Source organism: Phocoena sinus, chromosome 1 (assembly GCF_008692025.1).
Source record: "Phocoena sinus isolate mPhoSin1 chromosome 1, mPhoSin1.pri, whole genome shotgun sequence".
Taxonomy (NCBI): domain Eukaryota; kingdom Metazoa; phylum Chordata; class Mammalia; order Artiodactyla; family Phocoenidae; genus Phocoena; species Phocoena sinus.
In genome coordinates, this window is record NC_045763.1 from 97554106 (window position 1) to 97580247 (window position 26142).

At 50.0% G+C, this 26142-nt stretch overlaps 3 protein-coding genes across 4 annotated transcripts in view; 2 read left to right on the top strand and 1 right to left on the bottom strand.

The window, feature by feature from the left end:
* The first annotated feature begins 443 nt into the window (after positions 1-443).
* LOC116756826 (cytochrome b561 domain-containing protein 1) lies at positions 444-7142 on the top strand. Of its 2 annotated transcripts, XM_032637811.1 has the most exons (3): positions 444-654; positions 1189-1226; positions 1796-2808. In XM_032637811.1, the coding sequence occupies exons 1-3, from the start codon at positions 507-509 to the stop codon at positions 2297-2299; spliced, it is 690 nt and encodes a 229-aa protein (XP_032493702.1). In that variant the 5' UTR covers positions 444-506; the 3' UTR covers positions 2300-2808. The 2 variants fall into 2 exon arrangements, with proteins under 2 accessions (XP_032493702.1, XP_032493710.1); XM_032637819.1 differs by lacking the exon at positions 1189-1226 and having other exon boundaries at positions 518-654; positions 1796-7142.
* A 2651-nt stretch (positions 7143-9793) lies between these two features.
* On the bottom strand, positions 9794-15357 carry AMIGO1 (adhesion molecule with Ig like domain 1). Its single transcript, XM_032637797.1, has 2 exons — positions 15063-15357; positions 9794-14588 (listed from the first exon to the last, which is right to left on the bottom strand). The coding sequence occupies exon 2, from the start codon at positions 14521-14523 to the stop codon at positions 13042-13044; it is 1482 nt and encodes a 493-aa protein (XP_032493688.1). The 5' UTR covers positions 14524-14588; positions 15063-15357; the 3' UTR covers positions 9794-13041.
* Positions 14859-26142, top strand: part of GPR61 (G protein-coupled receptor 61) — a 30713-nt gene continuing 19429 nt past the window's right edge. The window contains 1 exon segment of the mRNA XM_032646550.1: positions 14859-15438. Coding sequence (XP_032502441.1) covers positions 14859-15438 — 580 coding nt within the window.

The window sequence follows — 26142 nt, forward strand, 5'->3', positions numbered from 1 at the left end:
CTAGTTTTTAGCCTTCTCCTGTCCTTTCAGTCTCCTTGCTTTTAGGCAGGGAGGGATCTTATTCCCTTAACAAGACAGAAGAAGAGGTGGCAGGAGAGAGTGGGCAACCAGGGAAATCCAGTATTTCTGGAAAACTGTTCAAAACACTGGTTTCACACTCTTGGTTCAGTATACCAAATCTGTGATTCGGGTGAAATAAGTTGTAAATGTAGTTTCCACAGGCTATTTGAGACATAAGCCCCGTCAGCCCGGGTAGACATAAAGATACACATGAGTTGGGCAGAAGACACACGGTGGGCCCGGAGCTGTCCAGTCGCCTTCTACCCTCGGGGCTCTCCAGGACGGATGCGCTTTCCCCCAGCCCCCAGAGGGCGCTGTGGACGAACCGCCGCATTGCCGGCGGCGTCCCGGGGAGGAGCCTCTCCCGCAGCCGAGGCCGCCTCCGCGATCGCAAACCCGGAAGACGTGCCCTGGCAGCTGGAAGTGTGGGGCGGCTGGGCACCGCCATGCAGTCCCTGGAGGTAGGTCTGGTTCCCGCTCCACAGAGGGAGCCGAGACTGACCCGGTGGCTGCGGAGAGGCAGTGGGATCTTGGCGCACCTGGTCGCTTTGGGCTTCACCATCTTTCTGACAGTGCTGTCCCGGCCAGGAACGAGTAAGTGTGCAAGGCGGGGCGGGGAAGGGGGCGGAGCCGAGATGCTGGAGGGGCAGCGCTTGGGAGCGCTAAGAGGCGTGGAGTGGGGACCCTAGCAGTGAATGGGCGGACTGTGGAGGGGTAGTGAGGGCGCGGTGGGGCGTGGCCCTGGGGGTGGGGCCTGGAAGGGTGGGGCTTTGGGTGCTGGGAGGAGAGGAGGCGACTGAAGTGAATGGAACTCACTAGTTCATCATAAGCAAAGCCCCTCGTGGATGATACAAGTAAAGGAGGGATGCCAAGGTCTGTTCTAGGACTGGGCTGGTAGCTGCGAGGTGCTGAATGGGGAACGCAGGCCAAAGTGGTATGTTTGCCCTCTTGGTTGCTCACCCTTAAGGCCCTTTGGCTGCTCCACTTCGCCCGGAGTTCCTGATTACCCATTAGGGTTGGAGACACTCCTCTGACCTTTCCCCTCCAGCCAGACTCTTTGGGCTCCAGCCAGCCACAGGGGTAGAAACAACGGTGCCCAGTCGTCAGTCTGTTCTCTTTGATTCTTAGGTCTTTTCTCCTGGCACCCTGTATTCATGGCCTTGGCGGTGAGTTTGGGCTTCTTTCTGCAGGTGATTGGTTTGGATATGCCCCTAAGGAAGCATCCAGCCTTCAGAAGGCTTAGCCTTTCTGAAGCTCAGAGAGGTGGGGGGAAATGCCCAGGGCCCCATCTTTCCCTGCAACCTGTGAGATCAGGAAACATGGAGGGCTGGGCTGCAGGTAGTCAGGTGGTTTAAGGGGGTGGGAGGACATGGAAGATACCATTTTTTTCTCCATTAGGGCCTGAAAGGAGGAAGTGGGAGGGGTGCAATCCAGTTGCTCCCCACTCCAAAGTTCAGGAGGAAGTTTAACATTTGCTGTTCCCATTGGTCAAGAAATGAGGGTCATTGTCTGTGGTGGAGGTGGGGGCATGATGTCAGCCTGAATGATGAGACTTCCGCTCTAGCATGGATTCCCAGTTCTGCCCACAAATGCTGACCTGTGTGGCAGGTGGTCCTGGTGGGAGTTCTTTAGCCCCCACCCTCTGTCCTCCTTGTTTGGATGTATGAGGGCACCTCTTTTTTCTTAGGCCTCCAAGCTGGGTCTGAGGCTCACTGGCCCTCTCCTGTGTTCACAGTTCTGCCTCTGCATGGCTGAGGCCATCCTACTCTTCTCGCCTGAGCACTCCCTGTTCTTCTTCTGCTCCCGAAAGGCCCGGATCCGACTCCATTGGGCGGGGCAGACCCTAGCCATCCTCTGCGCAGCCCTGGGCCTGGGCTTTATCATCTCCAGCAGGACCCGCAGTGAGCTGCCCCACCTGGTGTCCTGGCACAGCTGGGTAGGGGCTCTGACATTGCTGGCCACTAGCGTCCAGGCACTGTGTGGGCTCTGCCTCCTCTGTCCCCGGGCAGCCAGGGTCTCAAGGGTGGCTCGCCTCAAGCTCTACCATCTGACATGTGGACTGGTGATCTACCTAATGGCTACGGTAACAGTGCTCCTGGGTATGCACTCTGTGTGGTTCCAGGCCCAGATCAAAGGTGCAGCCTGGTACCTGTGTCTGGTGCTGCCCCTCTATCCAGCCCTGGTAATCATGCACCAGATCTCCAGCTTCTACTTGCCAAGGAAGAAAATGGAAATGTGAATTCCTCCAAACTGTGAATCAAGATGGGACACTTGACTTGGACTTCAGTGGTTCCTTTGGTGACCTTCAGGGATCCACTTCAGAAGTGGTAGGGTTTTTGTATTTCTTAGCTGGGCTAGGGGCTGCAGAAACCCAAACTGCTGTTGCTGACAGATGACTCAGTGGGCCCAAATGGGGAAATGTACGGGGCGCAAGTGAAAGGTGATGGGGAGCTTGATCCTGAAGCCTCCACTCTTGATGGGAGACAGAAGTGTTGGGTGGTGGTGGTGATGGTACTGGCAGTCATTTCTTGCTTGCATGCCTGGTGAAAAGTTGGATTCCTGTAACTTATGAATGACAGCTTTGGCTCTTTGGGTCACTTTGAGAAAGCAATGTAGTGGAGAGAGCCAGTGGGTCTTGTTTATGGGGTGTGGTCCTTGTACACGCTATTGTGGGACCTTATGCAAGTCACGTCTCAGGACCTCAGTGTCCTCATCTGTGTAATGAGTGATTGTTTCTAAACAATTTCTCTTAACATTCAGTGTCTGTCAAGTTGATGTCACAGAACACCCTCCCAGGTCTGAACCGTGGGTTGGCCCACTCAGCAGACTCAGAGTGTAATTCTTACATTCATTGTCTCCTTACCCCTCTGGAGGGACAGGTCTGCTCTCGTGGCCTTTCAGGAATCTGTGCCGATTTGGCCCCTGCACCAGGGGACAAGGGGTCAGGCACTGTGGAGAGAAGGGGCCCAGGTGAGGGTCTCCAGAACATCAAGACAGTAAAGGCACTAAAGTCACTTTAAAACTTTTGGAGGAGCAAAAGGGCATTGGCTTAACTAAGCCTTGGCTCGGCTTCTTAGCCCAGCTAAGAACTTCCTTCAGCTCACTTCAGGATCTGGGCTTGAGGGCTGCGAGACATCCATTCTCAGTGGCAAAGTAGTCCTGAACATCTCATGTTTTGTCCTTCTTAGGGCTCAGGTCCTTGCCTTAGCACGTAGCTTCGTGGAGCTCTTCCGAAGCTGTTAGAACAAAATAAGAGTCAAGGAAATGGGGCAGGGCTCTTCTGATCTAAGAGAAAACAAAGTGTCTCTGGATCCCCTTCTCCCCTCGTCAGCTAAGCTTTCCTTAAGTGTCATCTCTTGCCAGCTCTTTGGCCCAGGACGAGGCTGAATTTGGTGCCAGCTGGCAAATGAGGGCTGGGCTCTCTTCCCTGCAGAGACCCCCTCCTTGTTCCAAACTGAAAGTATCAGTAGTTCCCCAGACTGCCCTCGGTGATAAGGGCTGGCTGCTAGATTGGTTAACTGTCGTCTGGCTCAGTCGGGGAGCTGGGACCTCCGTAGGCCATGGCAAACACTGAAAATGGCTGAGCCAGGAAATTGGTGTTAAGGCTGGTAGAGAGAGCTCAGTGGGAACTCTGGGAGGCCTGGGGTGTAGGGCCTGGAGCTCTAGGTCCCAGGAGCAGGGGTAGATGTTCCTAGATAGCAATATTTTGGATCTCTCAGGTCTTTAGAAGATTCAAGACCTCCTCTCTGGGTGGCTCAGAAGCAGGGAGGTTGGTATGATTCAACAGTACAGGAGTGAGAACTGCAGGGACAGAGGGGTTCTCTGAGCGGACCTCGCTAGGATCCTCCTGGGTCAGGTGTCATCTCCTAGGAGCTCTCCAGACCCTGAGCATCTCAAGGGGGACCCCTGCTATGCAGAGGGTGATGGTTCCTATCTTTTTCATTGCCCTCTCTCCCCTCTCCAACTCCTCAGTGTGTTCTGAACTTGGGAGAGATGGTTGCTGGGGCTGCATGGAGGAGATTCTCACTGAGGGTCGCTTTGATCAGGGAGCCCATCTCCCCTTGCCCACCACAGTCAGTGCTGGGAGTCTTACTCTGTCTATAGCAGGGTAGGAAGTCTGGGTGGGGTTCACCAGCTTGTTCTGGGAGCCAAGCAGGCAACACCATAAAGCCCGAGCCTGCCTGAGGTGTTGCCTCCTCCCAGGTGGTGCGGGGGCTGGTGAGCGGGCAGGCTGGCTGACAGCCGGCAGTTTGCGTGGGCAGTGCCAGCTGATGTCTATTCCCAGCCCTGGGAGGAAGGGGGAAGTCATTTATATTCCGCAGGAGGAAGGGGTCCCAGCTGTCACTTCTCTGACCGGTAGGCCTCGGGGGTGGGGGGGCAGAGGCACAGGGCAGAGAGGGGGGGCACAGGTGGTCTCCTGCTTAGCCAGTCTGATTGCAGTATAGGGAGGAGGTCGCCAGGAGGAGCCCTTCTTCCCAGCTGGCCAGATCGTAGGGGGACTTCCCTCCGCTCCCCTCCTTTCTCCTTCCATCACCACCTGCCCTCACATCCTGGGGCAGCAGCTGGACAACCATTAGACCTCAGTGCCAGGGCACTCTTCCTCCAGCTGGGATCTCGGGGGTTGACGGCTGCATATGCCTCTTGCTTGTGTGTTTCCTCCTCCCTACACCCTCTATCCCCCCACCTCCCTGTATCTCCCCATCTGGGGTGTTGTCTGGGCTCTTCAGGAGTGAGGCAGAGGCCTTGTGGGAGAAGCAAATGGCTGCCCTTTGTTGCCCTTGTCCCCTAACTAGGGAAAGCTGCTAGTAGCCAGCCTGTTTTGCCTTTTAGAAAAAAAAGCCAGGGTGTTCAAGTTTTTTTAAATTCTGTGTCATTTGCACAAATTTGCATATCAAGCTCACTAAGTCCTGATTCTGAATATGATTACATTCAAACTCAGCCTTGAGGACATTAGAAATATAGATGCTTTTTGTATCTAAATCCAAATGGTAATAGGATCACCATTCTGGGTTCACATACCACCCCAAAGCCCCCATCGTTCCCATAGCCACCGCTTTCCCACCCCAACACTTCCCCCCGCCCTGCCCCTGGCTGGGGGGTGGTGTTGAGTGGCAGGAGCTCTGTCTGGGGAAGTCTCCCAGCCTCACCTTCTTGGCTTTTCAGCTGCGTCGAAGGTAGGCTGCTATTTCTTGCCAGCCTGTGCCTCCTCTGTCCGCACCCTCTCACAGCGCAGACTACCTCTCCCCACTCCGACACTGGCCTGTCCCTTCCTTCTCATCGTCCCCACCCTTCCACCCCTGGGCATGGCTACTGTGGGTCTTGTTTTTAAAACCTCACCGTGGGAGATCCAGGCATTCTTCCTGAGCCAGCTGGCTGCTATGCCAAGGCCCCTTTGGAGTTGACAATAATCATTAGCTGCACCGTGCTGGGGCTTTTCGGCTCCAGATCTCTAAGCACTTGCAGGCTGAGTCAGCCAGCCCTCACCTTCCCCCTCTTCTTGGGCTGCAGAGGGAGGAGGGGTCAGGAGTCTCACCTCCCAGCCAAGCCTTATCCTTCCTCTGGGAGCGGGCCCTGAGCATCCTCTGAGTAAACTAATCAGGCCTTTTCACCTGACAAAGGTCAAGATGTAGGGAACGTAGTACATGCTCCACTGACACTGGTCGTGGTGGCTGTTGACCTTGAACCTCTAGTACTCCTGCCCTTCCTTCTGTTGACCTGTCTTGGCCTCCAGGGGACACCCCTGACTCCCTCAGCATTTCTGGTGGCCCTCTGCAGCCTTAGGGAGCAGGGAGGCGTCTGGTTCAGTGCTCCCGCTGCCCCTGCGTCTGGTTGGCATAAAGAGCCTACATATCATGAAGTGAAAAGTGAATCGACCTGGGAGCTAGGAAACCTGCAGTCTGGGTTTACCCAGCTCCTAACACTGGTGTGGCCACAGGCAAATCACTTACTGCTTGACCTATCTCACAGGGATGTTGTGAGCGCTAGATGACAGAATGCTATGTTAACAGGCATTGGGAAGTTCAAAGCATTAAACAGATGTAAACAGGTGGTATTACGTGCTTGTCCTTATCTCTCTTTCACTCAGCCTGGCTCTGGGTTTTATGCTTCTTTTAGGGAGGCAATAAACAGTTATGGATAATGATGCTTACAGGACCCAAGTCTCTGAGAGGTTGTGTTGCTGGCCATCACTGGAGAACACAGACATTTCCTCCTAGATGCAAGGTCAGGAATGCCACCAAGGCCATGACTGTAGTGAAGCTTGCCCTGAGTGCTGCCAGCTAGTGCTTTCAAGTCACAGGGCTGACTGCAAATCTGGGAGTCAGTTATCCCCCAGGTCCAGCCTGAAGTTCCTGGAGCTGGTCTTAGTCTGGAGCTCCTGGTCACAAGTCTATCTAAATTTCTCCTACCTAATTCTGCTCTTCTGAGGGAAAGGCGGAGCAGACAATCCAGGAAGAGAGGAGCAACGGCAATGGACACAACACTGCCACACCAACCCTCTGGTTTCCCCCATAGCCACAGGCTGCCTCAGGCCCTCACCCAGGCACGGGGTGGAGGTGGGGAGCTGTGAGACACAACCCCTGGCTTGTTCATGGGTTTGTTTCTCCTTCCTTGTTTCAGGCTCTTGGAGTAGGATCACAGCCCCTTCCTCCTCAAAGGACTTTATTGGAATTAAAACACACACACACATGCACACACACATAAACACGCCATGAAAGCAGTTATGTTTAAATTAGAAGAAGGATACTTTCCATTCCATTGGTCTGAGAACAGCCAGCAGTCTGCCTGGAGTGGACACAGAGAGGCAGGCACCCCAGGAGCGCAGAGGCTTCAGTATTTGTTTTTTAATCTTGGTGGGTTTTATTTTATTTTATTTTTCTCTGTCCTGGGATCCAGGAATGAAACACTAGTCAGGCATTGCAGTCACGGCCTCAGCAAAGCATAGGCACAGAGAAGACACAGCTGAAAGGCAGGAGGATAGTGCCCCAGAACTGCCCTGGATGATGGTTTGATGTAGACAGTCTCCAGCACTGGGCTAAGCTTAAAGCAGACAGATTCCCTCCATTCCCTCCAGTAAAACCGCCTTCTCCCTACCCACCCACCCACCCACCCAGAAGGCTTGACTAAGTTACCAATGTGCAGGGAATAAGTTCCAGTTTTTAATCTACCTGCTATTAGAATCTCCCAGATTTTTAAAACCTCTGTTCAGAGCAGATTAAGCAGCTACTTCAGGCTAGTCTCTGGTACCAGAGGATTCAACTTTGTCTCATTGAGTATACATGAGAGGCCCCCAGCACCCCTCTCTTTAAAGCAGATTCCCACTTATCTCACAGTGCTTTCTAAGGATGCCCAAGACTGGGCTCGGCCTTTCTGCTTAGGTCCACGCCTAAAGCAAACTACGGCCAAGTGAAGGAGCAGTGGGAGGTGCAGGAAAAGCAGCACAAAGTTCTATCCAGCTACAGTGCTCCCCAACCTGTGTGCATGTTTGTATGGGCGTGCACATGCATACACACCCCCTAACTTTGGGGTCAGTGACTCTCACCTTATGTGTGTCAGTGCTGTAGGGCACCTAGAAGTTCCTGCAGGGCCTCATGTCCTAAAGGTTGGTTCTCTCCATGCCCTCTGTGATTGTGGGACTGTAACAAAGCCTATGTCTGACTGGAAGGCCTCAGGGCAGGAAAACACTTCATGTTTTCCACACAACAGTATATAAGCCTGATGAAAGGGCTTGACGTGGCAGCTGCTTTAGCTCTCCTCTCTGAAGCCTGGGGAAAGGAAGCATCCAGCATAGGCTCACTGTAGCCAGACCAGAAGAGCTAACCATACTATTGCATGGGCCTGAGACTTTTCTGCAGTGTGGGTGGGAAAAGTGAAGCTTCACCAGCGGTTGCCCGGGAGACAAGATAAGGGGTACAACAGCTACATCTGCAGAAAGGGAAGGAGTTTGAGAGATCAGATGGAAGAGAGACTAGGCTGGGCAATCCACTGAACTCCCATTTTCTGTTCTAAAAGGTAACCATCATATTAACCTCATCCATTCTCCTGCAGTGCCACCTAAGAGGAGCTAGGGGAAGAGCTGCAAAACATGGCAGACGAAACTACACATATTGGCCAGAACCTATGGAACTCCCTGGGGGGTTGGGGAAGCGGGGAGAAGGGGAGGGTTGAAGAGATGCAGCCACGGATTCCTTGGGATGATGGAGAAAGGAGTATCAAAACGTTTCAGGCACAGAGACAGGGCTTGGCACAGGCCAAAATACAGGGGAGAACTCTCAGTAGTCTTCCCCAGATCTGTTCTCTTTATCAGCTCACCCTCTTGGCTAAACTCAGCCATAGCAAAAACTGCTTTGGAAAGATTAAAAAGTACTATATAAATGCAGACTCTAGGGGTGCTCTGGCATCAACATCTGTCGTTGCATTGACTGCCAAGGTTGACTGGTCCGATGTGGCTGGCTGTGAGGTGTCTCCATCCCTCACCACTTTACTTGTTCCTCACGAAGAGAAAAAGCTAGCTTTCCAGACAGAGGAGGACTGTCCTTTGGTCAAGATTTTATCAATGTAAGAAATTAGGTAATTATTCAAATTCTGAGTCTTATTTTATTTTTTGACTGCACTGCATGACTTGTGGGATCTTAGTTCCTCAAGCAGGGATTGAACCCGTGCCCCCCTGTAGCGGAAGTGTGGAGTCCTAACCACTGGACCGCCAGGGAATTCCCCAAATTCTGATTCTTTTAGTTTCTCTTTTCCTTATACCATTTCCTCTTCCCTTGTGGAATCTACCATGACAATCCCCTACCAAGAGAGTAGCCAAAGAAACTGCATGTTCAGAGTTTAGTAGAATCCAGTCCAATTTCTGGTAAGCTGTCTTCTGTACCAAGAAAGTGGGGACCGCATTTCTGTGTTCTGTGCAATGCCTAGGACATATTACACTGTCAATGAATAATAACCTTCCTATTAAATTAATATACTTTAAGCCAAACTAAGATGGTTACCATTCACGACATGAACATATACCGGTAATAATCAAAATACTGTGAAACCGAGCTGCTCTCCCATCATTTCTTTTAACCCAGTCCAAGCATTTTTCCATGGTACAGTTTGCAGGCTTGATCCAGACTTTTAAGAGAACTCTTCAGGGAGACAACCCTCCTCCCCAGGGATCCAGAAAGCCTTCTTTATTTACAGGCTCTAGCCCCAAGTCGTGGAATTTCTAAACTCTCTCTTGCTAAAGCGTCAGTGACATTTCTTTTGAGAATATCTGCCAGGTTGGCAAACTATGGTCTGCTGGCCAAAACCAACCTGCTGCCTGGTTTTGTATGGTCTGTGAGCTAGTAAGAGTTTGTGCATTTTTAAATGGTTAAAAAACCTCAAATACATGTTACAATGATATGGAAATCGCATTTTAATGTCCATAAATAAAGTTTTACTGGAACAGAGCCACAGTCATTCATTTGTGTGCTGTCTGTGGCTGCCTTCCTGCCACAACGGTACAGCTGAGTAGTTGTAACAGAGACTATATGGGCTGCAAAGCTGAACACGTTTCCTGTCTGGCTGTTTACAGAAAAGGTTGGCTGACCCCTGGTCCATCTTAATGCCTAGATGTGGATTCAACCCATGCCCTTATAACAGCATTTAACTCTTCTCCCCCTAGACAGGCCACACCCTCCTGAGGTCCAGTGAACCCCAGCCACAGGCTGAAAAGATAAATAAACCAGTCACAGACTATGCCAGAACAGAGACTCAAGCCAGGTTTAATGATCATTGTCTAGTTTTCAGAGCCCAGAGGCTCCAAGGTTTGCCAGCCTGAGAGTACATAAGTGGGAAGACTAGGATCCTGGACGTGGGGAGGCCTGCTTGCTCCGCCAGCAGGGCTACAAGGAAGTACAAAGGTAAGGACACACGGAAAACTGGAATCAGTTGGCTTTACTCTCCCCAGCTGGGGTATACCTGCTCCTGGCTCCTTCCTAGGAGCCTCATAAATACAGGCAAAGAAAAAAAAATCACAAATAATCACACAGACAGATTGTACAGCCCTGTCGTACTGTCTCCAGGGACACCTGCTTCCTGGGAGACACGTCTGGTTTATGGGGGTTGGGGTGATGGCTCGACCTTTTCTTATAACCAGAGCTAGCAGTTTCCTACACGGGGTTCTACTGAGCTTACATACGCTGAGTACCCGATCCCCCAGGTAGAAAGCTACCTTTGGGTTCTATCGACTGAAACCATGGGAGGAGGCTCATCACTTCAGTCTCTTGGTGGGGCAGCCAGGCACGTCTACCAGTCTCTCAAACCGGTAGGTACTGGCCAACCTAGTGGATACAGTGGGGAGACTTAGATGCTCAGGGCCTTTTATTGATATTATGCCATAAACTGGGTAGGATTTATGAAGCAAATGGCCCTCCTAGTCCTCAGGAACTCAGCTAGAAGGCCCCAGAAGACCCACTTCATTTGACATTCACTTTTAAAGATTTTCAGAGCCCCAGACGGTGCCTAGAGGGGAAGCTGCAGTATGGAGGTGAGATTTTTTCCCCCATTCCCTGGTAAGTCTGAGGAGGGAGTCCTGGTTCCTATAGCTTCAGTATCAGAATCTTCAGAAGTCTCTGAAATATAACCAGACCAGACAACTTTTTCCTCCTGCCCCCGTCTTACCAGGGCAGTTAACACAGGAAGAGCAACTTACAGCTCCCTGGTCCCCTGCCAGTGTTCTGGGTCTGTCACTGACCTAGTTCTACATTTATTTCTCACATATATCATCTTTAATCCAAGGAAGGTTTCTGAGGGGTCTGAAGAGCCAGCTAGCTCCTCATCACCCCTTCTCTCAAGATCTTCAACCTGTAGTTCTCCTAACTCCAGCCTTTGCTGAAAAGTTATTCAGTGTCGTGGAGATGTGGGTGAAGCTTCAGGCAGTTCAGAAATCTAAAGTACAAAAGTTTGTATTTGTGGAGCCTGGCATGGTCACTGTCTCTCCTACAGGGCAAGAAAATTGTGTGCATGAAGGTGTGCACATGGGTGGAAACCACTCTGGAAGTGGACGTTAGTGGGGACTGAAGACTCACTGTCTTGATGGAAGTCAAGGTGCTGGGGTGCATGCAGACCTATAAGCATGCATCCCTATGAGCATGCAAGTACTTGAGGGAAATGCTGCACCTCTCTTGACAAAACTAGGTTATTACTAATAAAGGATGGACAGCAGTCTTGACATCCCAGGAACAGACAAGAAGCAGACGTTGAGTTCCAGTCCCCTCCCCGAATCTTAATAGGCAGCGGGAGTTAGGCCCTCCTAGCAAGCAGCTTTCACCCGCAGGTAAATGACACTTCTTGGAACCTAAAGAGAGATCAGAAAACTAGAAGATCTGCAGAACTTCCGATGGAAGGAGACTTGGTGGGAGAGAGGGGAGAGACTGAAAAGACCAACGTCAGAGAACATTTTCACCTTGGCCCTGCTCGTCCCCTTGCCAAAGCTCAGAGCAACCGACTCCCAGGGCCTGCAGTAGAGTCAAAGGGAGTTGTCGTCTCTATACCCAAAGTATCCTGCAACTGGGATGGAATGGAACGTTGGGCCTGTTCTTAAGTTCCTTGGGCCTGACAACCACAACTGCACAGACCTCTGGCTGACAGGGTCTCCTTTCGAAAGTTTAGTGCCACTGACTGTCTGTTACAAGACTGCCTGGAACCTCGTGGAGAGGGCAAAACTTAGCCACACTCCAAATTGCCATTCTTCTGTGGCAGAGACCACTCAATTCCATCTCCTCGGATGATGAGATCCCATGCTTTGGCCTTGCAGCAGGGCTGAGATCTCTAAGAGAGGAGCAAAGCGGCTTTGTCAACACAGAAGAGATACATACCCGGCCCCCTCCATCCCCGAGCCCAATCTAACCCAGCTGGGGCCAGACTTTCCCGGACTCCTTCCTTTGCAGAGCAGCATATTAGGGAACACTCAGAATCCCACCTGAACTTGACCAGGAGACTGAATGAAGAGATGGCATACACAAAAAATCAGGTAGGTCCAGCTGGATGCTACATAATAGAGGCTGATTTACCCTCCTCCTCCCAGTGCAAAGAGGCCCCCATCCCACGTCTGTGGCAGGCATCCATAGAAGCTCTGCTTTCAGCACCCTCCACCCTGGTGCTACACACAGGTGCTGGGAATCAAATGCTAACCAAGGGTTTCACCAACCAGGGAATTAGCCAATTTGGAGTTTATCCCCCATCTCCAAGTTCTGTGCTGGCACCTGTGCTGTGACATGGACCCCCTCGGTTCATGTTGTACCCCTCTGTACCACTGGTCCCAGGACAAGGCACAGATACCACATCTCACATTGTTGCCATATCTGACAGGCAACAGGCCAGGCTCCTGCAAAGACCCATCCACCCAGGGCTCATCCAGAAAGAGGAAGGCATTAGTGGGAAGTCTTACAACGGCTTTGGGGAGCGTTACTGATTAAGGTCTCAGCCTTTTCCTGACTCATTTTTCCAAAGGTTTCCAATTTCCCCAGCTGTGAAGTGTGACTTCCTGGTCACACTTTTTTCCCCAACATGGCTGCTGTGGAAGCTCCCGCCAGCACACACAACATCGCAGGTGTGGGTGGGCAGAGATAGGAAAAAATGATTTTTTTTTTCCAAATAATTTTCTCTTAAGGAGCTATGGATGACCTCAAAAAAGTTTAAGGAATCCGCTCTTCCTCCCACCCCTTCCTCATTCCCACCAGCTCAGATACACTCCTCTTCTTCCACCACATTGAGAACTGTCAGGGCTCTGGATAGGGGTGTAGCATTTGCCTGAGAATTAGCATATCCATATTTGAAAATCATGGCAGCCACACCCTGCTTGGGGTCTTGCCTGTTGGTGTAACCGTGACCAATTCCCTTGAGTTCGGGGGGAGCCCACTCCCTTGGGCAGCTAGCCCTCTCTTCCATCCCCTCATATCCTTCAGGGGTGCATTACCTCTCCTGGGGCAGAATCTCCCCACCAACCCATCCTGCTCACACCACAATGGGCGTATCAGAGAAGACCGAGCTGACTGATTCTGGATCTGACATCCTCCGCTGGCCCTTGCCTGTCGCCTCAGGCACCGGCAGGGTGTTGCCTGGCTTGAGCTTGCCGTTCTGACCCTGCCCGGGTCCAGCAGGTTCCAGGAAGGCCACCCGCTGGTCAAAACCATCATCCTTGTCCCCACCAGCCATAGGATCGTGGTTGGGTGTGGTACTAAGCATGGAAGAGCTGAGGCTGTCTCCTTGATGGCTGGAAGGCTTCTCGACACCCCGGCACCAGCAGCGGCAAGGGGTGAGGTACAGGTATATGAGGACCAGGACCACACTGAGGATACAGCCCACGAGGGTGGTATAGGCTGTGTTGAGGGTGTCATGGTGTCCGTGCAAGGTGAAATTGTATACTTTCAACTCCACAGACAGTGTCTCATTGAAAGCCTCCCCCACGGCATAGCAGGTATACACGCCCCCATCCTCAACCTGCACCCGCCGGAAGTGAAGACTGCCATCCTTGGACACCGTCACTGTGCTGTTGGCCACCTCATCTAGCACCCGTTCATTGCTTGGTGTCACCCACACCTTGGTCATCCCCTGCTGCTTGGTGTCACACTTGATGGTCAAGGTGTCACCCAGGTGGGCCTCCCAGGCACGTTCCTTGTACTCGCTGCAATTGAGGAAACTCAGACTGAAGACATTGTGCAGCTTCTTGGAGCTCATGCAGTACAGGTCCTCCTGAAAGTCCATCACGGAGCTCAGCTGCCGGTACTGCCAGTGGGAGAAGAGCTGGTAGAGCTCACAGTCGCAGTGTAGCGGGTTGTTGTGCAGGTACAGCCCATTCTTGATCCAGGCGGGCAGCTTCTGCAGGTCGGGCAATGGTAAGTTCTTTAGCTTGTTGGAGGAGAGGTCCAGGAGCGTTAGTTTGGGTAGCTTGGCTCCTTCCTTGACCAGTTCCAGAGGGAAGCGGGAGATCTGGTTCTGGCTCAAGTAGAGTTTCTGCAGCTGGACCACGTCGTCGAAGGCGCAGCGGTCCACTGCCATAATGTGGTTATTGTAGAGAAGCAGCACCTCCAGCGCCTGCAGTTCACTGAACAGGAACTCGTCCAGGGTACGCAGCTGGTTGGAGGAGAGGTCCAGGTAGCGCAGGTTGGGTACTGGGGAAAAGGCCTCAGAGGAGATGAAGTTCAGCTGGTTGTGGCTCAGCAGCAGGGAGTGCAGGTGGGTCAGGCGCGTGGGGGTCCACTCGGCCCGCAGGCGGCTCAGGTTGTTGTGGCTGAGGTCCAGGAGCGCCGTGTAGCTGGGCAAGGAGTGGGGCACGTTGGGCAGCTGCTGCTTGGAGCAGCTGAGGATGTTGCTGGCACACAGGCAGGCGGCTGGACAGCTAACCAAGGGACGGCCAGCTCTGGCCTCCTCAAAGAGGAGCAGGAACAAGGACAGCAGCAGGAGCCAGAGGCCTCGCAGGTCACACTGGGGTTGCATAGTGTCACTGGGGAGGGCGAGGAAGGCCACAAGGAAGATCTGGGAGGAAGTCACCCGGGCATGTTCTGGTGGGGTAAGGAAGGGTCACTTTCACTATAGGCTTAAGAGAAAGAGGATGGGTTTGTGGTCACCGGGGCCTCTGGCGGGAAGGACCGACTCTCCTGCCGTCCCCTCTTCTCCCCCGCACCCCGCGGCCCCATCCCCGTTGGGCTAGAAGAGAAAGGAAGAGATGCTGGGTAGTTCCCAAGCACTGTGCAGGCGGTGAGCTCAAAATACTGGGACCGAGGAGGAGGTGGGCACAAGGGCCTGCTGCGCTAGGGTCACAGGAGCGGAGGATGGGGATCGCCGGGGCGTCAGGGACTGTTGGGGTTACAGGGATTGCAGGGCCCGGGTCTGGAGGCAGGGTCAGTAGGGCCTTTGGGGAGGAGCTGAAGGAAGGTCGACCGGGCACAGGCTGGGTAGGGCGAGCCCTAACCGGGCTGAGGGGCCCCGGGGCCTGTCGGGGCGGGCTCCCCCCGCGGGACCTCTGCTCACTGCACCTGCTCGGCGAGGACGTGTCTCAGCCCATGGCGGGTCCGGGAGCTCCGTCGCGGCCTCCCCTGGCGGCGCCTCACCGGCCGGCCTGCCGCGGCGCCCGCCTTTCGCGGGGGCCCGCGCCCGGCAACATCGCCTCCCGGGGACTTGCCGGGCTCCGCTCCGCTCCCCCCGCGCCGCAGCCTCGACCGCTGCGCCGTCGGAGCCCCCAGACCACGGCCACCGTCTCCGGGTCCGCTGGGCCGGCGTGCAGCGGTGCTGGGAGCGGGAGGCGCCGCGATCCGAGCGCCGGGAGCGGCGTGGGGGCAGCGAACACCGCGCGCGCGCCCGTCACCGCCGCCGAGCCTGGGGGCGCGTGCGCGCGGCGGGGGCGGGGCGCACGTGCGTGTGTTTGTGTCGGAGCCCGACTGGCGGACCGGCGGTCGCGCGCCGCTCATTCCTTGTCAGAAAGTGTTGGGACCTGGCGAGGAAAACTGTCGGGAGGAGGGCTCTGGCCCCTTGGTTCCCCAATTACTTCTTCCACTTTCTTCCAGCCCCTTCACCCTCCCATCCTTCTACCTACCAAAACCTCTCTCAGGAAAAGTAGGTCTAACTGAATTGAATTCGCTGCAACTGGCTCTGGGCCAAGATGCGTCACATGTCTTCTAATTTTACAAATTAGAGAAATCTGGTTCAGCTCCCGGCTCTTAATGTTGGCGGGAAATTCATTAGTCACGTTCTGAGGTTCCTCCCTCCCCTCTCTCTAGGTCTGTGAAGTTCCAACATTTGGGGGAAAGATTTGGAGAAGGGCCTTTATTTTTCAGTCTTGATGCTACTGTTCCACGACTCTTGGGGTACCACGGAAAGGGTACAGCGTCACAGCCTACAAGCTGGATGGGCAGGAGTAGGGGTAAGGGAGGATCTTTGGTGCAAGCACAGACACCCTGTGAGGCAACTCTCTCTCGCTCTCTTTCTCACACACACACAAACACACACCGACTGCATACAAGTCAGGGACAAGTTTCCATTCCTGGAAACTCCAAAATCCTTCCCAGCCTGGGGGAAATCATTCAGCCCTTAAGTCTGGCACTTGCCCTCTTCCTAAACCAGTATCAGCTCTTTCCCCTCCCCTTATGGAGCAATTCCAGCATAGTTTCTCTGCTACCTAATCCTCGAAATGAAGCGGGCGGGGGCGTGTCTTCTTTAGGGTGGTCCCTGAAACACCAAGAAGCTGTTAACCAGTGTGTGTTTTGGGGGTTGGGCATGGGAATAAGGGGATGTGAGAAGAGCCTAGACCTTATAATTCAAGACTAGCTGTTCTTGAGATGGTAGACCCTGAGGGAGAAGTTACCTTTTTATCTTTTCTAGTTTCTTACAACAGCAAGAACAAGACTGAAATTAATCTCTCAATATATTAGCCTGCTAAGAGTTTTCAAAAGAAAGAATTTTTATCTGTCACATGTTTTACCATGGATTTAAGGGAATGTATTATCTCTTCAAGGGGTATTAGCATGTTAACCCTATGCACAGTGTGAAAAGGTCTTTCCTTTCCTGTTTATTTCAGGCATCAGTGATAATGTAGGGAGGGTATTCAGGGTGTGGGAAATTCTGAAATCACATTGCATCAGTTCTTTATTGCAGTATAACAAATTGCCCCAAATTCAGTGGTTTAATACAAGAATATACATTTATTGTCTTTCACAGTTTCTGTTGGTCAGAGATTCAGGAGCGGCTTGAAAGGCAGTTCTGGCTTGGCAGTTGCAAACAAATGGAGCTACAGTCAATGGAAGGCTTGATTGGGGCTGGAGAATCAACTTCCACAGAGGCTCAGTTACATGGCTCACTCATGACTGGCCGGCTGTTGGCTGGAGAGCTTGGCTCCTCGCTGTAGAGGCCTCTCCACAAGACTGAGTGTCCTCACAGCACGGTAGTTGACTTCCCTCAGAGCAAGAGATTCAAGAGACAGCAAGGCAGAGGTCACCCTGACCTGGCTTTATGAGGTCACACCTGTCACCTCCACTTTGGTCACGTGGACCAGCCCTTATTCAGTATGGGAGGAAACTACACAAAGTTATGAATACCAGGAGGAGATGATCTTTGGGGACCACTTTTGAGGCTGGCTCTCACACACATCATCTCTGAAATCACATCTATTTTTCAATTTTAAAAAATGTCATACATACACAAGAGAAAATAATGCTATGAATGCCCATATACCCATCATCCATAGTCAATAATTATCAAGGGAATTCCATCATTTTGTTTTGTACAGGTATCCCTGAGAAACTCATGCTCTTCCCACCGCACCCCCATCCGCCTATCCTGCACTGACTTTCCTTAGACTCAGTGTTCCAGGCTCTCTCCCTTCTCTCACTTTCCCCTTTCTGCTATGCTTAAGGGATGGATAAGAGACAGATACAAAGAAAGAAGCCCCCTTAGGCTGGACACCGGTCTCAGATGTGCGTATCTGCAATTGAAGAGGTCACCACAGATATGGTTCTCAGTCAATCCTTTTTTTTTTTTTTAAATTTTCAGGTCATTCAGAAATAACCTTGCCATTTTCAAATTTTAATGTGCATACAGATCACCTGGGGATATTGTTAACATGCAGATTCTGAATCCGTAGGTCTAGGGTAGGGCCTGAAATTCTGCGTTTCCAACAAGCTAATAAAGTGATGCAGACACTGCTGATCCACAGGCCACACTTTGAGTACCAAGGGTCTAGAGCTGTGCTGTCCAAGTCAGTAGCCACTAGCTACACGTGGCTATTTAACTTAATTAAAATTAAATAGCATTCCATTGTAAAGCAATTATACTCCAATAAAGAAGTTAAAAACAATTAAATAGCATTATAAATCACTTCCTTAGTTGCCCTAGCCACGTTTCCAGTGCTCAGTAGCCATATTTGGCCAGCTACCCTTTTGAACATAATCGTGGAAAGTTCCACTGGATGGCCCTGGTATAAAGAATTGACTCATGATAACTCTCCTGCAGATGTTTCTAGACCAGAACAACCATCTATTAATTTACAACAAAAAGAGGACCTTGGCAGGATAAATAGCAACAGGTTATTTATAGTGGGTGTTTATTTCCTCTTGCTGCAATGGATCAACCCAGTGTTCCTAAATACAATTTGAAAGATTGTTTGGTCAGCTCAGCATCTGAGCAAAAAAGGCTGGATATGTATATCAGGTTATGAGACGGGATAAATTGCTTTTCTCCATACTAGAAGTACTTTTTTTTTTCTTTTTCAATAACTAGTACTCATCACTTCAGTCAGAGCTGGAGGAAAGCACCCTGTTAGGAAGCTACCTTTTTAAAAAAAAAAAAAATTATTTATTTATTTTTGGTTGCGTTGGGTCTTCGTTGCTGCGCGTGGGCTTTCTCTAGTTGCAGCGAATGGGGGCTACTCTTCGTTGTGGTGCTCAGGCTTCTCATTGCGGTGGCTTCTCTTGTTGTGGAGCACGGGCTCTAGGCACATATTTTGGGGATCAAATGAGGTAACAGGTGTGAAAGTACTTTATTATTTATAAGTATTATCTTTTTAAAAACCTGGTTTTCTCCATGAGAGTTAGGAGATCCCCTGATCTTGTTTTTTTTTTTTTTTTTTGGCTGCATCAGGGGCTACTTTTCGTTGCGGCGTGAGGGTTTCAGTAGTTGTGGCACGTGGGCTTAGTAGTTGTGGTGCACGGACTTAGTTGCTCTGCCGCATGTGGGATCTTCTCGGACCAGGGCTTGAACCCGTGTCCCCTGCATTGGCAGGTAGATTCTTAACCACTTTGCCACCAGGGAAGCCCTGATCCCCTGGTCTTGATGTCAACATATGTACAGATCACCTTGCACAGCTGTCTGCCTTGTTCCCACATTCTAGGGTATTGCCTGTTTAGAACATTCACTCATGTTTTCAAGCTCTCACTCTCTGTGCTATCTTTTATGATTTAAAAATATTTAAAATAAAAATTTAAATTAAAAAATTTTAATTTTAAAAATATTCTGCATTTTATGGAGAACTTCAGTGGTATTACTACTATCAGCACAGTCTTTGTAGTTCTTAGAGTATCTCCAAAAGAGCGGGCTCCAAAATGAAGCTATTTCTGGGAGGGGTAGCAATAAAGATGACTGCTTTGTTAAGTATTGCTTAAAGGGTTGAAATTGAAGCCCTTACCATTGGGTTGAGCTGTTTCTATACCTAGCAGTTCACCTATGTTTCCATTTTTAGTTTGTTCCTGAAGGTGCTCGATCTGGAGGATTCCTGTTGCCATCCTCCCACCTCCACTCCATAAACCATCACTCATTTCACTGATCCTTTTAACCTTTTAACTTGCCTTTTAGTATGCTCATCCATTATTTACTGTCCAGGAGACCAATATGTCCTCTTTTTTGGACAACTGACATCCAACTCCCTCTTTGCTGCTCCTTACTCTTTTCCACTTCAACCCTGCACACTTTCTGGAAGCTCCACTTGACCTGCAGGAACCACAAGCATGTGGATACTAACCAGGGGCAGAAGAGGAATCACTGTTGTGGGTGGAGGGGTGCCATTGACACCCTTCAGTGTCTTGTTCAATCTGCAGCACATGCTCTTGGTCAGGGTTATTCTGCTTCCTTAGAGGTGATCATTCCTGATGGCTCAATCATGAACACTTTCTTGGCTTTTGACACCCACATATGGACATCTCAAAATAGTCCTGCACTGAGTCATCAGATAGATGTGGCTTTGAAATATTGCTGACAAATAAATTCATGGCTCAAAATGTTATTTTAGCCTTTAGCGGTGGGGTTCCCCCACCTCAGTCATCCTGCAGCTGGCTGGACATCCAGAGATGGAAGACTTTTGTTCCAAAGCATTTGACGAATAAGACTACCCTGGAGCTCCTGCCTGTGAGTCTGAATAACCAGGAGGTCCTCCAAAATGAGTTTGGTGTTTTCTCATTAAGAAATTTTGTCAAAGTTTTGATATTTTCTTTTCCTGTACACGCAACCCTCTCTTTTGATTTTGAAAGACTTTATATCTAAAATTAAAATTTAGCTAACCTGAGACTTCTAAGCTAGTTCATATCGTATGAATCCTTGACTAGTTTGTATTGTATTTGGAGAGTTAATATTCCAGTTTAGGGATTCAGCACTTTTATGATTTTGTAAAGGATTATAGTTAAACTAAAGGTTAAACTTGTAGTTAAGGATTTTTCTCACTTATCTAAGGCCATTTGACTAACATGACTAACTCTTTGAATTAATAGATCTTTTCCCTCAAACCATACCTTTTGAGTCCTTACCTATTCATTTATGTTTCTTTTTTTGACTTCGCAGCATGCCAGATCTTAGTTCCCTGACCGGGGATAGAACCCATGCCCCCTGCAGTGGAAGCGCAGAGTCTTAACCATTGGACTGCCAGGGAAGTCCCTATTCATTTCTGTTTGAAGTTTCTACTCTTTGACCACTTATACAGTTCTTAGCCTATTCTCAGGCTAATCATAATGTCAGCTGGTCTGGACCTTACCTATGATGAGAGAAATTTAGACTACTAGTGTTGGAAGATACCTTAGCAGTCAAGTTCACAAGCTGGGTCATGGCAGAACTGAGTCAGCCTGGAGAAGGAGTGTAACTTTGTGGTTAAGACCATAGTCTCTGGAGCCAGGCTCCTTGGGATCAAATGCTGGCTCTGCCACTCACCAGGTGACCTGAGCCAATTAATTACTTAAACTGTAAAATGGGCATAAAATATCTACCTAATGGAATTGTTGTAAGTATTTAATAAGTTCATGTACAGAGTCTCTAGCATGTGGTAGGCACTCTGTAAATGTGGGGAGGTAGGAGTGGGCTGTGCCCTTCATCCTTGTTTAGGGTTCTTTTCAATGCAGGGTTATTTTCCAGGAGTTCTTTTCCAGGAGTAGTGCAAAGCATATGGAACTGGGGGAAAGCTGCTGAGGTTATGGGCATAGCAGAGTTCTAAGTGTTGATGAATGGGAGGCTAGGATTAGGAAGCCACAGTAGAGGCTGAAGGAGTGAGGCGGCCAGTAGTAGATCAGTCAGCTTATATGAGTTTCATGAGGGTACACCCCAGACCAGCAGGAAGGGCAAGGTCTGGCTCCCCAGAACAGGCAGCAGTTCCTGTAGAAACATGGGCAAAGGAGCTCCTGCTGTACTCAGTTTGGGTCAGACTGTAACTGGTATATCAAGTTCATTTCTGGGCAGCTCATTTACAGTCAGGAGCACAGCCAGAGGTAGTTGATGGAGTGGTAACAGTCCAGTAATCATACAATAATGCATTCTCTCACAAATATCTGTTGAGCCCCTAGGGCCGACCACTGTGTTTTATGCCTTGGGGTAAGGCTGGGTGGAGTGAGATGCAAACATGCTTTATAGAAATAGTTTCTTCCCTCTAGAACCTGTGTGGATTCCATTTAACGAATCTCTACCAATTGTCTATTATGTTCAGGCCTCTATGTAGTGGTGTGGCCTTTGTGACCCAGCAGAAAGAGCATTGGACTGAGTGTTGAGAGAGCTGGATTCTAGTCTCACCCCGACATCAATTATCTGTATGACTGTGGATAAGTTATTCTGGGTCTCAGTTTGTTTTTTTTTTTTTTTTTTTTTTTGCGGTACGCGGGCCTCTCACTGCTGTGGCCTCTCCCGTTGCGGAGCACAGGCTCCAGACGTGCAGGCTCAGGGGCCATGGCTCACGGGCCCAGCCGCTCCACAGCATGTGGGATCTTCCCGGACCGGGGCACGAACCCGTGTCCCCTGCATCGGCAGGCGGACTCTCAACCACTGCGCCACCAGGGAAGCCCTGGGTCTCAGTTTTATCACAGATAAAATGGACGTTATGATAACTGCTCTATTTAAAGTACAAATTCCAGAGCCCCTGATCCACTGAATCAGAATTTTTACGGGAGGAGTCTGAGAAGCATTTTGATCATCAAGGCAGTTGGGAAACACTACCCTGTAGGGCAATGTTTTCTTTGTGTGCACTTCAGACTACCTACATCAGAATCTCCAAGGAACTTGTTTTAAAAATGGATTTCAAGGCCCAACCCAGACTTGCTTAGAACCTCTAGAGATGGGGGTTTGGGAATCTGTATTTAGGGTGAAGCTAGGTGATTCTTTGTATCCCACCCCCAAATTTAAGAACCACTATTCTAGGATTTTTGTGAGGATTTAATGAGAATGTATGTGAATACTTACTTTGGTGGTCATATATGAGGGATAACTTAGCAATGAGGACCTTTTACTTTGGGAGGAAGCCATAATAACCACTTCTGAAAGTTGAAGCGATGTGTGTTAGTCAGACTCTTTGGAACTGCAAAGAAGAGTCATACCCAATAGGTTTCAGGGAGAGAAGGTTATTGCAGGACCCTGCAGAAGTGTATTGTAACTAGGGAGTTGCGTTATTAGCTGTAGTCACTATAAGCCCAGTGCCTTCAAGGCTAGGAGAACTGAAAAAGTGGTTTGAAATGGCAGAAAGAGGCTTGCAACCCAGAAGTTACCCACCTTCTGTGGGTACCAGCAGGACGTTTATTTCCCCAAGAAGAGTCTTTGAATGAGTCCAATTGCTACCATCCAACATGGAACACCCTTGTGATAAGAATTCCTATCAAGCTCTTTCCTTTAGCCTCCTGTGTGCCCAACCCATACATGGTTATCTTCAGTATGCGAATTTATCCCCATCCAATCATCTGTGGTTAAAGTAGCAGAGCTAGTTTTGCTCAAGATACATAACAACTTGGGGATCTGCTTTCTTTGGAAAAGCAAGGAGGGAAAAATCTAAAAAAGTAAGCATTTTTGAGGACTCTTTATTTGTCTAGTATATATTTCATGAGGAAGAGGGAGTAAACAAATGAAGTATGGCTCTAAAATTTGGTAATACAGACACCTTTGTGAAACAGTGGATTCCCTGCCCCTAAGTACATATTTCTTGGGGGCAGGGATCTCATAAGGCTTATCCATGGAATCCTAGATTGAAGACTCTGTTCTTCTGGGCCTCTAAAGGGAAGAGCTGTTCTACCAGGTAGAAGGGTCAGAAAATCAGATTTCCATTCCATGACCAGAAACATCTTCTGACATTTCAACTGTCCAGTAATGGATCTTTTCCATCTTGAGGTAATGAACACCTCATCACGGGAAGCATTCAAGCAGGTGCTGGATGACTGTCTTGCTCAGATGTCCCTTCATTTGTTTGTTCATTCATTCTATCACATACCCCAGTCACATACAGCAAGAACTCCTGTGAGTGTTTAGGGGTAGAAAAGTGAAATACAAAGGTGGGCACATAAGAAGCTGTGTCTGTTCTTAAGTGTCATTGTTTGGTGAAGGAAACTGAGACACAGATGGTCACAATGCATGGTGACAGGTGCTATAAGGGCCTGTGTGTAAAGGGCCAGAGAAGAGAAGGGAGCATACTTGTGGAGGAGTCCTGTGTAGGACCTAAAGTTGACCAGATGATCCCTAAGTTCTCTTTCAACTCTGAGATCCTATGCAGCGGTGGGTCCAAGAAGAGGCTTGGGAGAGCTTTATCCATGCCCTCTGTACAGATGTATGATATGTGTAAAAAAAAAACCAACGTACTTGGTATGCAAATACAGCTTTAGTACAAATCTTCCAGCTCCCTCACTCCCTGCCTTCCAACCAAATAGCAACCTCTTAGCCTGCCCTATACAGAAATTCTGAAACTGCTACTGATTCTAAGGTTCTATATTTTGCAGAGTTATTAAGTCATAGGTCTGAGCCCTTACCAGAGGTTTTTATTTGGATAGAGCATCTGGAAATGCAGGGATTGCCAGTGAGAATGGGCTGGTGAGGATGAGGAAGGGGCCAAGAGGGAGTGCAGTTGAGCATGGCCTCAAACCCAGAGCCATCTCCCCATGGCTTAAAAGCATTTCCAACAACTTTGAGGTTTGAAAGCATTTCCTTCCCTCCAAGGTTTTCCTCATTTTCTTTGCCTGCTTCCATAGACAGTACACCCGCCCTCTCTCCCTCCCACCAAGGCCACCACTCAGCAGGCTTTGATAAATGTCATCTTATTTTGAAAGTCGTCTTGGAAAAAGGCAATTTGACTGCAGTGAGGCAGAACAGGGAGGTGAACGCCAGCCGCCCTTTATTGACCAGAGCCCAACCCCAAGAACAAAACGGAGCGGAGCGTATACCGGGGCTCCTGGTAATCCTGAGCCGCCTCTCCCCAGGGATCTGTGCACTGTGCACCCAGCAGCGCCTGAGTCCTGGAGTCGGGGTTCTTCCTCCCTCTTTTCATCTCCACAGCCCTTTGTCTTCGGCTACTTGTTTCCTGGCTGGTAACTAAAGGTCCCTGAGGACTCCTCTCCCCCCCCCCCCCCCCCCACCGCCACCGCTCTGGGGGCAGGAGCCCTCTCCACTGTGCAAGCAGTGGGCTGCTGATTAACGCAGGGAATAAATAACAGCAAGCTAATTATCTCCTGATTGCAGTTTGCCTCACTAACAAGGCCAGGCTGGAGTGGTGATGCAGAGGTTGATACTATTCCAAGCATGCTTCTGGGTTCAGGGAAATTTCCATGCCTTTCCAGTCTGGAGACACTTTCCCTTCCCAGACACTCTGGAGTTCTAAGTGGAGATGTTCCCACTCCTGCTTCACCTTGCGATTGAGCGACTCACCCCAGACAGATTTTGACAGACCCTGGTGGGTGATGGGAGCTGGCTTCTCATAGAAGCAGGGAAAGGCTTTCAGGGAGGCTTGGGGGTTGGCCAAGGTCATGGAGAGATGTGTCTTCAGAGACCACACTCTCAAGCACTTAGTATCCTAATTACATCTGCTTCTCCAACTGCTTGAACTGAGTGGTTCCCATCAGACCTGCAAACATAGTAGAAAAGTGCTAAGAGCACTGTTCTGGGGTCTAGTCCTAGCCCTGACTACCTCTGTGACCTTGGATATGCTCCTTAATTACTCAGGTCCTCAATTTCCTCTCTATGAAATGACAGTCAGGCATTTCTCTATGAAATGAAGGCTAGGCAAACCTTGGGGCTTTGCCCAACTCTAGAAATATGACTTTGTGACTTTACTCGGAAATTTAGAGCGAGATATTGAGAAAGCTCCCAAGGCTTCTCATGTCCACATCTCCAGCCTGAGGTTTCCTTTCCCCCATATTATTGCATTGTTCCCCATTTTCCCCACCTTTTTTTTTTTTTTTTTTTTTTTTTTTTTTTTTTTGCGGTATGTGGGCCTCTCACTGTTGCGGCCTCTCCCGTTGCGGAGCACAGGCTCCAGACGCACAGGCTCAGCGGCCATGGCTCACGGGCCCAGCCGCTCCGCGGCATGTGGGATCTCCCCGGACCGGGACACGAACCCGCATCCCCTGCATCGGCAGGCGGACTCTCAACCACTGCGCCACCAGGGAAGCCCTTCCCCACCTTCTTGATCTGATTTCTCTAACTCTCTTGGTCTTGAAAAATTGTCTTGCCTGGAGGGAGGAAGGTGAGGAACGTCCTCTTCAGGAAGATGTAAGTTTCTAAAAGCCTGGACTGCGCTGACATGCTGAACAGCTATTCATAGCTGTCAGCCTATGAATAGCCAGGATGTAGAGGTGACCAGGAACTGCTGCTGGCCTCCTGTGTCAGGGGAAGAAATCAACTTGTCCCCAAGCCTTTCAGACCATCCCCAGACTTCGGGCCTTGTCACCACTGCCACACCAACCAGAGTCCACTTGTGGGAAATTGAAGGGCTGTCCTCTTTCACTGGGGAGACTCACCTCTACAGGGTGGGCAAGTCTCCTGTCAGAGGCCAGGTGTTAGGCAAACCAGGTGTTTTCATCTGCTGAAGATGCATCCATGAAACGGCAAATGTGGGCCACAGTCCCCTTGGGAAAGGGGAAGGGATAAAATGTTGGTCTAGTGTCATGCTTGCGCTAAAGAGGAAAATGTTATTTAACTTGGTCTGATCTGATGGGAAGAACACTCAGGTAGGGATCAGAAGGTCATATTCAACGTGATGCTTCATCACTTCTAAAGGGTAAACTTTGGCAATTAATTTACTTTCTGTATTAGTTAGAGTGAGCTAACTGACGTGACTAATAACCTCCAAGTCTCAGTTTCTTATCACAATACAAGTCAACATCACATTCACATAAGAGTTTAATGCAG